Source organism: Ptychodera flava, chromosome 16 (genome assembly GCF_041260155.1).
Source record: "Ptychodera flava strain L36383 chromosome 16, AS_Pfla_20210202, whole genome shotgun sequence".
Lineage (NCBI taxonomy): Eukaryota > Metazoa > Hemichordata > Enteropneusta > Ptychoderidae > Ptychodera > Ptychodera flava.
This window is the reverse complement of record NC_091943.1, coordinates 11,670,239-11,682,093: the sequence shown is the minus strand read 5'-3', so window position 1 is coordinate 11,682,093 and position 11,855 is coordinate 11,670,239. Positions and strand designations below refer to the sequence as shown.

Here is an 11,855-nt window from a genome sequence, read left to right as displayed (position 1 = left end):
AAATGAGTTTAACATGCAATTTTCCTATATTTACTGATATTTACTGATTGTGCTTCTAAAGGTACAAAACAAGTATCTCAAGAAGCACGTTCATCTTTGAAATGACATCCGCGTACGAGGATGCCCTTACACGCATGCGCACACTTATGCTTTCCCCTGCTTCTAATCGTGCTTTTTGTACTGTTTTTGTAAACTTCCATTCCTGGCGACAGATATGCTGCAGACGATATGAAGTGCGCCACCACAACTTCCTGCACCCTGAACACCCAGAATGCAAAGGTATTTTTCTACTAAACATGGCCGACCCACGAGAAAAAGCGATACAGGATTACAGAAAGAAGTTGCTTGAACACAAGGAATTAGATGCTAGACTCAAAGAAAGTAAGTCGATTCAATTCTTAAGATATGTTAAATGTGTTATTTCGACGAAAATTATCCTCGACCCGTGTAATACGGCGCATAACCAAATATCAGAATACACAGTACACGCTTCTATGAAGTTGTATGTAGTTGTGCATGCATGCTGAGTCACTGTAAATAATGCAGAGAAGGAGAAACACGTTTTGAAGCAATTTTACATAGATAACTCTTGACTTCTCCTTTGTTCAGTCATGCTTTATGTAAACTTGATTGTCTCTTGACGTGGAAAGGCCGCAGTGAGAAAGATGTCAGATTTGTCAAAAGTAAGGTGGTGTTGACTCGCACATTTAGATAATGCATTTATGTATACATGTAATAAGTTATGAGTAGTAGCAATCCCATCGTAATATTATTTTTAAGCAAATTTGGAAAAAGTTGAGGTCCATTTGTGACTTTTGGTAGATAAATACTTATACATGAAGAATTAATGTTAATTTAGTAAAACTAATTGAGAACACCTTGCCACTCAGAGTCATACCAGGCAATTTGGACCACATTTTACTGTTGTTACAGAAGACCATCACATGTCATACCATCACATTATTGAGAAAAGACTGAATAACAGTCGTCCCATCAAGTATCAGTAGTCAACCTTCTGGTTACAAATCTATCATGTGCGTACATTGTCACATCACTACTCAAGTGTTGAAGGGTTTATTCTATCTATATTATAACACTTCATAATTGTTTATAAGTGCCCAGAGTACAGGTTGCAATTATGGAGTTCTACATCCAGTGCGAGTGAGTTTGGGGCATGTTTATCCATATTTGAATATGCTCTAGATGAAACTTGTTAATCAGGATAATATAAACATGTGTATCTTATTTTCTGCCACACAGTGCGAGAGCAGCTCAAAGAGCTGACCAAGGCATATGACAAATCAGAGAATGATCTAAAAGCTCTTCAGAGTGTAGGACAGGTAAGTTTTGGACAAGTACCATATTGTCTCCTTTTGTATAGCAAGTCTAATTTGTTTTTTATGCATTTTGAAAATACATACACGGACTCATTTAAACATGATGAATAATTACTATATGGTGAAGCATGATACTTTCAGAAAATGTGTTTTATCCATGCAATGTAATATAATTATCAACTTTTTCTACAGATTGTTGGTGAAGTGTTGAAACAGCTTACAGAAGAAAAATGTGAGTTAATCAGTTGCACTCTGAATATTCTCTCTGCTCTGAAATTCTCAATCCAGGGTGTCATCTGTCATCTTTACAGTCCAAGTTCATCAATTTCCTAAGTGTGGAATTAATTCTGTACAGGAGACTGATATCGATACTGATGATAACAACATGAGAATGGACCCAACTTTTATAATAAGGAAATACGTACTATGGAAAGGAAATCTTTGCAGTGTTCTCCCCAGGCCATTTTAGCGTAGCGGTCCCGCTACGCTTTCGCCTCTCCCCGCTACGCTTTGATTCTCCCCGCTACGCTTTAAAATATTCCCGCCATCCTTTAGTTCACACGCTAGCGCTCTGCGTAGCTACCAGCTGTTGCATGCATTGTCTACTAGCGCTCACTGCAACTTTCAACCTGGTGAAAGAGTGGAAGGTGTGAAGTATGGTATGCGTCCGATAACTTGTCCGTAAGTGTTGAGAGGAACGTTAAAACAATAGAAGAATCGGCTGGGTTGTTCACAAGTTTTCATTCTACAACGACTATTACGACCAACAAAGACCTTTGAGTCGGTATACATCGAGGACAAGTATTCACAGAGTTAGGCGGTGTAGCATGCGTAGCACTAGCGGGACCTTTGATCACATTCCCATGCTTTGATCAACGAAATGGACCGCAAAAGAAACAAAAGAAGCAGTTGACTAGTGAGGTTGATTATGATTTTACAACGATGATCTTTTTTTTTGTCCGAGTACGATCACGATCGCGATCGAGTTCACATTCTGACATTGCATGAATTCCAATATGGCGGCGGCCATGTTGGCCGACGTGTTTACAACGTGTTGACATTGATCCTGGCGTCGCGTGTGGTTCCACTCTGACACGTTCTCTGAAAAATTTTACACCTGATTTTCGAGTGATTCTAGTCGTACTTAGTTCATGTCTTGTGATCATCTTGGTGGTATTTTTAAAATCAAGAATCGAACGACGATTTTCAGTGGCAGTGGTAGTTACGCGGGGGGGGGGGGGGGGGGGGGGGGGGGGGGGGGGGCTGGTTGAAATTGATCCCCGTGATGAAACATTATTCGCGGTGTTGTCGTTCAAAAATGATATAAAACTCAATTACATTTGAATTGTGTAAAGCCTAAACTTGTGAATTTTCTCTTTGTTGGCAATTTTGACAATTTTATTAGCAATATATGTATTAATGAAACTCCAATCAGACGAACCATTTCTTGCTTTCAATCTGAACTTGCTGTTACTGTTTGAATCTTCTATTTTAATTGCAATTGTACTATACTGTGATGATTTATTTAAGTGTAATAAAGAGTTTCCATGATGTTCAAATTGCATACTTGTGTGTTACCATTGCATTTTGTTGTGAGTGTACATGAATGCGTGGGTGCATGTGCAAGCTTATATCCATATGCAAATATAAATTAATGATATGCAAATGATTATGCAAATTAGCCGCTACGCTTTTGCTTGATCCTGGGGAGAACACTGCTTTGTATAGTAAATAACCTTCATACTGACCTTACACCTGAACTTGATAAACCTGTAGGTGTTATGAAAGTCCACTTTTGTTCTGGGAATGTTTGAAATCTAGTATATCAGCTACAGTATAAATAACTGAACAAATTTTCATGTCCTAACTATCATTCTGCTTCTTTAACTCTTTGGATCAGTTATCGTGAAAGCCACAAATGGACCAAGATATGTAGTTGGTTGTCGTAGAGGTGTTGACAAAATCAAGTTAAAGCCAGGTACCAGAGTAGCACTAGATATGACCACACTAACGATAATGAGGTACCTACCCAGAGAAGTGGATCCATTGGTTTACAACATGTCACATGAAGACCCAGGAAATGTATCCTACTCAGAAGTTGGTGGTCTTTCAGAACAAATCAGAGAACTCAGAGAGGTATGTCAGTCTTGTGATCAGAAAATATATGATTTGTTCCCAGTCTACGACATTGTTCAGCAGTTTGTGGCTCACACTATCATATCAGGTCAGGTCAAGTAAAATTGCTGTGTTTATGTATGTCTTAGCAAAACAGAAATTGAGGGAAATTACGTTTGTATATGTCTGAAGAGCCTTCAAATTGTCAAGTCTTTTGAAATGCCTCATTTAGGACATGTTGGGATTACTCTTGTTATTCAATTTGGACATGGATAACAGCATATGAATCTGGCAAAAAGTGTATTTAATCATTATCTTTAATTTTTGATTTGATGTAGGTAATAGAGTTACCACTGATGAATCCAGAGCTGTTCCAGCGTGTTGGCATTACCCCTCCAAAAGGATGTCTTTTATATGGGCCTCCAGGTAGGTAGTGCAGAAATCAGCACCCAACTAGAGCTTAGTCTCACATTATACTGTATTTGAACTCAGAAATAGATTTTTGTATAGTCACCAACAAAGGCAACCAACGCTGACTCTAGAGATATCATAATATTTTTAAACATTTAGAAATCACACCAATACAAAGATGATCTTGTTTGCATAGGAAGTTTACTTGTCTGTTTACAATTTGAACAGTTTTCTGCCATTGCATCTCACTCTGTCATGTGTATGTTGTTGTGTACTTGATTTCTGTAGGTACTGGTAAAACACTTTTAGCCAGGGCTGTTGCAAGTCAGCTAGATTGTAACTTCTTAAAGGTAAGATGTGAATCGACAGGAGAGCAAATGCTTGAAATTCTTATTGTAAATAAAAAAGGACTTTGTTGCAAGTTTTGTCAGTGACAGTTTTCATGGATATTAATCACATTTTCGTTTGTATCTTGTGAAATGAATGAAAATGTAAGTGTTCAACCCACTTACTAAATTTCTTGTGTGATGATTCTAAAATACATACTTTTTCATCAAAATTATCAATGTGAATCATCAAAATTAACAGTAACTTCTCTCATACTCTGTGATTCTCCTTTCAGGTTGTGTCAAGTGCTATTGTTGATAAGTACATTGGTGAAAGTGCCAGGCTAATCCGTGAAATGTTTGGCTATGCCAGAGATCACCAGCCATGTATAATCTTCATGGATGAGATTGATGCCATTGGAGGAAGGAGATTTTCAGAAGGCACATCGGCTGATAGAGAAATTCAAAGAACACTCATGGAAGTGAGTAATCAGAGAACATACACACATATTCATAAGGGCTTGCCACGAAAAAGCTCCTAGAGCTTCTTAATTCTAACACCTTCAGTTTTCTTTTCCGCAATCCAAATGTCAAAATGGCATCTAAGATGGCAGATTAGTGTTTGTAACCAGTGTTCTGACATTAAATATTCATGAATCTCTGGAGGGCAATTCACCACGCTGTCACTTCAAATGTAACAAATAGCTGTATGTTGTTTGTTCCCTGTCACAGCTGTTGAATCAGATGGATGGTTTCGACACACTGGGTAAAGTCAAAATGATCATGGCAACAAACAGACCAGACACACTGGATCCAGCATTGTTGAGACCAGGCAGATTAGACAGGAAAATTGGTATGTCAGATATCTGATAATATTTCTGAACATTCTATTGTGATGCTGAGAAGTAGTAAAGAAGGTTTTGTTGTCAATGACAGTTCAATTCTTATGTCAAGGCAGCTTGATTTTCAGGTAGACATTTGAAATGTGCAAATCCTGAGTAACTCACAAGTAAGTCACATGTGTACTGCCTTACCAAGCATGTAATGTAATTGTGATGAGTTGCCAAGGTGTCTACCTCTATGAAAGAGACAGAAATGGCCTGTGTCTCACTCCAGAGAGGTAGACGAAGAGATTCACATTTTTGTTAAAATTACAAATCAAATGGAAAGATGTGAAAATTGAAAACATTTCAATGCACCATAGGACGTTGTCTGTACCTCAAAATACTAATGTTAAACTTTTTCTCAAATTCTCCACAGGGGAAATTTAAGATTGGAGTTACAATACTAAGGTTTAATGACATTTGACATTCAGAATGACTGTAATTTCCATGTTCACTTCATTTGGAAGAAGTTTCACAAAAACACAATGGTGAAACTCCATTTTCAACACGAATGTCAAAATGAGTCCGTATATTGTAAAGCAGTACACTGGAAGAGTATTGTCAAATGTGTACAGCCTAAGACACTGCCCAAAAATGCATTCTGCAGTAAACGGACAACCACTGCTAGTACATTCTGATTCCCAAGCTGCTTTTACCCTGTTTACATTCCCCGTATCAATAGAATAGATCCAGCCATAATGATTAAAGGGTCAAGTTTGGCAAAGAACATGTTATGTCTATGTGTATTGCAAAGGTTTTATTGAGTTATATTACAGTAAGTGATAATTGTTATTATTTTGTTGACCATGCAACATCTGATCATATTCAAAATATGGAAGTATTATGAATGATAATTATTTGCTGTATTTTTTATTGATGTACAGAGATTCCCATCCCAAATGAACAAGCTAGAATGGATATTTTAAAGATTCATGCAGGACCAATAACAAAACATGGTGATATAGGTGAGTGTACATCTTCCTGTTTCAAGTTGATATATGTGCAACAGAGTGAAAATAGAGTGCAGTTATCAATCACACATGTAGGACAAGTCTTACACAAGTCATTGTGTGCATAATGTAGTGATTCCCCAAAGAAAATTTGTTGCACCACTGATATTCAAATGGTTTCTCAATACTCAAGGATTGCATGTGAAGCAGTTTTAAAATTGATATCATAAAGTCACAAGGCTTCAAAGAGAGAAACATTTCTTGATATAACGCTGTGGAACACTCTGAAAAGTGGTATCATCATTTGTTTGTTCAGTGATGAACATATGATTTCAACATACTAACACCAATTTCTTGTGTAAAATTGACTATGAAATTTCCAAGGATGAATTCTCAATATCTTAGGGTTTAGAATATGTACAGTGCATTGTAGCTTCTTGATCAGCACATAGCTGTGTCATCTGTAAAATGTTTGTTCTTTCATGTCATATAATACAAACTTCTGATATAATCATCATTCTCAATTTCTTCACAATTTTAGTGATCAAAGCAAAAATTTTGTGCTGATCAGTGACAAAGTTATATTGAATTTGCTGCAGAGTATTTTAATCAGCTTATAATTCTTACAAAATGATGAAATAATTCTGATGTTTACTGTGATGTTTATCCATTTCCTTGAAATTACAGACTTTGAAGCTGTAGTTAAACTGTCTGATGGTTTTAACGGAGCTGATCTCAGGAATGTATGCACAGAAGCTGGTAAGTAAGATCTCACAGCCTTCATTTTATCCTAGAAAAACTTGAGTATCGCCATTTATACTGTGTTTTTGAATTTCCATAACTAGCAGAGTAACCTTTTCAGGTTAAGATTGAAATGGATTTAAAATGACATAATAACCACTTGCTAACCACTTTCTATATTAACTGTAAACACTCAATAGCACTTTAAATGTCCTAGGTTAAAATCACATACTGAAAGTTGTACACAATTTTCTTTTTTAATTTTGAAAGAGTTTACTTATTCAAAATTGGTAATGAAGCATTCCCTCACTGTCTTTGCAGGTATGTATGCAATTCGTGCTGAGAGAGAGTATGTTATAGAGGAAGATTTCATGAAAGCAGTGCGTAAAGTAGGAGATAACAAAAAATTGGAGTCCAAATTAGACTACAAGCCAGTGTAAAGACATTAGAGATATTCTTGACCTTCTAAAGAAACAATTGGTTTAAAAAAAATTAATGTTCACCCAGTATGCATTCAAGGTATTATGCCTTTGGTACTTTACAATGCAGGTTGGTTGGTCTCTAACCAACAGTGTCGTTATTTGTTGAGAGTGCAGAAGTCAAAAGTTTTTGAAACAGAATCACAGCCTGAAGATAATGGCCAGTTGCACAAGAGGTCCGTTTCATATACAAGTTTAAGGCTGTCGTCATTCATTTACCATGTCACAAGTATTTCTCACACAAACAGGATATCAGTCATGAAAAAGCAGTTTCTCTCACAAGGAGCAAGTTCTGTATAACATCCTCATTAGAATTTCTGCGGGCTGTCTGGCCCCCTGTAAACCAGCATTCTGGGATGAATTTCACACTTGTTATAGGGGACATATATCTTAAGTACAGATTGTAGTAGATGCTATGTAAGTTCTATTGTAATATACATTTTGTATAATGTACCTTTATTATTTTTACGTAAGTGTCTCACAAGATGTAGAAATAAACCATTCATAGATTCTGCTTCAATATTATTAGTGTTGTCATCATGTCTAACATTTCATTACTAGTTACCAACAATTTCTGCACAGAGATGGAAGTGCGGTGTGGCAGCAGTGCGGCGTGGATAATTCTAACCAAGGTAGAGAGTCTCCCAGTTGTTGACTGTGTGCCCCCACCAATCTGTGCTGCCAGTAAATTTAAATGTTCCAAACTGAACTTCTTTCAGTCCTGCACGTGCCCAACTGGTTCAATAAACATGGCAGAAATAGCAGATTTTGATAGGAGCTGTCCAGCTAGAGATCACACTTTCCGCACACTGGTAAAAATAATACATGTACACTAGTTTAAATAATACATAATCTGCTATAATTTTGACAATCGCGTCTGTAAAGCTGACAGCCATTGGGGCATACATTTTGAATCATCGATTCACATCCATGTAACCTAGAGCAAGGTCTATGTTCTGCCAGTGTTCACGGAGTCAAGGATCGATAGTGAAACTAGTGTATTCTTCATTTGTCTCTTTTTTTTGGTTCAAAGTATACTATATTTTGAAAACTTGCAATACCCAAAAAGGTGTGTAAAATGTCGCCTGTGGTAGGGATTAGTGTGGCTACTGCTGCGAATCCCTAGCTAAGTTACAATTATCCCCGCCGCACTATAATATCTGTACGGTGATTGAGTAACACCAAATGGGAAATGTTGCTTGCAAGTTTTAAATTTAAGTTTTGTCAGTACAGAGGATGAAGTTCCTGATGAGGCCAAAATAAATGAATTCTCTGTTTTGCATCTGTTCAAATTTTTGACAGGTATACGAGCAGGTGGTTCAAAAACACAAAGAACATTTTGCACATTTAAGTTTTATATTTACTTCATTGTTTCAATGTAATACGGATGCCCATTCAAGAATCCAAGCAGAAATTTATTTTCACTTCCTCATAAATGTACAGTAGAATGTGACATTCTACAGGCATCTAGGTGCTTTGAGTATAATTCACAAAACTTGTAAACTAAGATTTGTATGCAGAAAAGTGATTCGTCCAGTTTAAATTCTTTTTGATGAACACCTCCATAAAACTGACACAAAGTTCGACGCAAAACAAAGAAAGGCCCGATAGCTTTATCTTTTTAGCATTATTTTTGTGATTTTACTTCCAAACTAAAATAAGTTCGTTGGAATGTACTCATTGAGGGGTGTTTATACAGGTAGAATAAACTACCCACTAGGACTACATGTGCAATTTTGAGCAAGATAAATAATTAATGTTTGCCCAAAAATAAAATGGCGCCCTCATGCAAATAAAGCAAAAGCACAGTACCCAGCTCATATATGCATTGAAATCTTCACAGAAACAACAGAGTAGTCGAATATAATGCATAGAGCTGAATGTTTTCCACTGGGACACCATATGCTATGTTTTCTTTGCAATATTACCAATTTTTAAAATGGCGGGAAATCAAAATGGTAACGGTTAAAATTTAAATTTACTTGTCCAATTTTTCAGTAGTAAAAGACTATGTCCTTTAAATCTGTAGAATTTACAGAAAACCAGAGAAAAAGAGAAAGCCTTTTTCAGGTCAGCAAATTTTAAGAGTTACAGCTACAGGGGCTTTAACTTACTTTTGCTTGAATGGGAACACAAGGTGTACCAAAATTGCTAATTATGGTTTCCATGCACTTGCTGCAAGGTCAAGAGAGATATTACAATACCTTCAAATGGTTAGATTCGAAGACATTCTTCTGTTCATGGTTTCATACAGAATATCTTTCACATTTGGTTGCTTTGACTTGTGCCCTGGGGAACATAAACAGTGTCTTATATGTACTTGTCTTTGTTAATGAGAAATGTTTGTGTACACAGAAAATTACAAAGTTGTAGGTGTCTTCACAAGGGGAAAAAATCTTGTCCTAGGTCTCTAACAAAATTTCAAATAGACTAATTGTTTACAGAGTCCAACTGACTTATTTGCTGAATGAACATGTGGCCACTTCTTAATTAATGAATTCAATAATATTTTATTACAGTTTGGCATACATGGTACTGAGGGCGCTATTGTGAAGGCGTACAGAACAGCGCCATTCCATACTGTGGCTTGCATGTAATACTGAAATATGATAAAGATGTTCACTTATAGAGAACAGCTATCATATATGAATGCACATACAGGTGTGCCACTTTTAGTGTTTCATTCCTTTGATTTAAATTCTGCTAGAGAGACAGCTTGGGACAATCAGGGACATGCCACATGCACGTCAATGCATAAGTGTGTTTGTTCATCCAGATCAAGATCTCACATTTGCACTGATTTCCGTCTTAGTCCCAACAACAATGATGTATTACGGGTGATACACTCAGTAAACACAGAACGAAGTGCCACATGAAATACTGGTATCACTTCAAACAAGGTCAGAGGTCAGCAGTTTTAGTAGTCTGTTTATGATCGTAGTTGTTGATGTGTGCCATTTGTAGAAAACTGGCCTGTTCTGGACTCCACCCTTTTGTTCAAAGGAGAGGCAGGGGGCCTGTGTTTTGGTGTCACAGGAGTGCAATGAACTGCTCTGACCCAGTGGCTTAGGACAACAAAATTTACAACCAAACACATGTCACTTTATGATAGTCGGGTTTTCAAAAACAGCAAATCAGAGAAAAAAACATGTTTGTCGACTTGGAATTTTCTGAAATAGATGAATAATGTTCCTGCCAGATGAGTGAACTCCATGGTGTAAACATTTCACCCACAAGCCAGAGATGTATCAGGTTACCATGCTATGAATATGCAAGACCAGGTTTGATCAAGTGAATATGCTTTTTTGACTCAAAGTGTTTGTTTTCGCTCTCAGAGAAATATATAATCACTTTGGATAACACCCATAGAAATTCTTGTTGATGGAATGATATTTAAAAATTCCCTAAGCAAAATAACAGAAAGCCATTAAATATTGCATCAAATTTCATTATTTGTGCACAAACTCTCATCCTGTATCAATTTCAGTATTTTCTATTGGAAAATTTTAAATGAACATGTTCCCGCCAAGCATCATGTATATGGTAATTTTCTAGCAAATGCACGAAAATAGTTAAGCTTCAAATAGCAGGCAGGCACAGATATTCAGCCTGGCCATAGTTTGATAGAAAGATACACAGAATGTGATTAAATTTTGAAAATATTAGAGAAATTGCATTCCTATTGCTTAGAAAAGTGAGGCAGCTATTAGTTCCCATTATTTGAATCACAGAAACATTGCCCAGTGCTGATGTTACTCTTCCAAAAAGCTTTGATCTTTCATAGTGGAAAATTCACAAATTCACAAAGAAAAACCTGCTTTCTATATCACAACAAACTCTTTTTACAAAAACCCTTCTTATCACAACAATACAATTACTCCCATCTCTAATGACGATATACAGCGCCCTCTACGACAGATGGATTGCCAAACAGCCAAAGTATGTTGTCTATATTTGTCACGGGAAATAACACTCACAAGTCTTTCCAAGTGCTATAATTATTTTATTTGCCCAGACCATTTTACAAAATTACAAAAAAAGGCAATACAGGTCACAAGACAACCACTTAGAGCTTTTTGATATTAAACAGACCTAACTCTCAGAGAAGGTCTAGATTGTCAATTATAGCAACATGCAAAAGCACATCACCACACCGTCAATTTATCTATTACAATGAACCATTGAAGTGTCACAACCGAAATATTTATGGCAGGATTTGATGCAGTCTAACATATGGAGCCTAGGTAACGGCCAGTACATGGTAAAGTCCCTGTGTAGGAGAGGATAATGATAGGCAATTCATTAGAGATTTTTTTGTCCCTCAATCCAACAGCTGTCTTTCAATATTTACACCATCAATTTATCAAAACCCTTTGAAATTTTGAATTTCAAAACAGAAAAAAACTGAAAGATGAGGTGCATTTCCTTAGTGCAATGTACATGTACTAACATGAAATTTCAAAGATTTAAAGGAGATAGTTTTTCTGCACAAGTCCATTGCCACAGGTAAGCAGAGAAGAAAAACTACACAAGTTACTATTGCTAAAGAAGATTGTCAATAAGTAGATTGCATTTTCTATACATCAACTGTTGAAAAAACCTGAATTTTAAC

At 36.5% G+C, this 11,855-nt stretch overlaps 1 protein-coding gene across 1 annotated transcript; it reads left to right on the top strand.

The window, feature by feature from the left end:
• Positions 1-243: 243 nt before the first annotated feature.
• Positions 244-7,763, top strand: LOC139152823 (26S proteasome regulatory subunit 10B). Its single transcript, XM_070726168.1, has 11 exons — positions 244-381; positions 1,261-1,340; positions 1,530-1,569; positions 3,238-3,473; positions 3,791-3,878; positions 4,152-4,213; positions 4,486-4,671; positions 4,922-5,042; positions 5,958-6,038; positions 6,711-6,782; positions 7,086-7,763. The coding sequence occupies exons 1-11, from the start codon at positions 297-299 to the stop codon at positions 7,202-7,204; spliced, it is 1,170 nt and encodes a 389-aa protein (XP_070582269.1). The 5' UTR covers positions 244-296; the 3' UTR covers positions 7,205-7,763.
• The last annotated feature ends 4,092 nt before the right edge of the window (positions 7,764-11,855 follow it).

Coding starts and splice junctions, on each gene's coding strand:
- LOC139152823 (XM_070726168.1), top strand. CDS start 297: ATGGCCGACCCACGAGAAAAAGCGATACAGGATTACAGAAAGAAGTTG. Junction 1,341..1,529: donor CTCTTCAGAGTGTAGGACAG/GTAAGTTTTGGA, acceptor CTTTTTCTACAG/ATTGTTGGTGAAGTGTTGAA. Junction 3,474..3,790: donor AAATCAGAGAACTCAGAGAG/GTATGTCAGTCT, acceptor GATTTGATGTAG/GTAATAGAGTTACCACTGAT.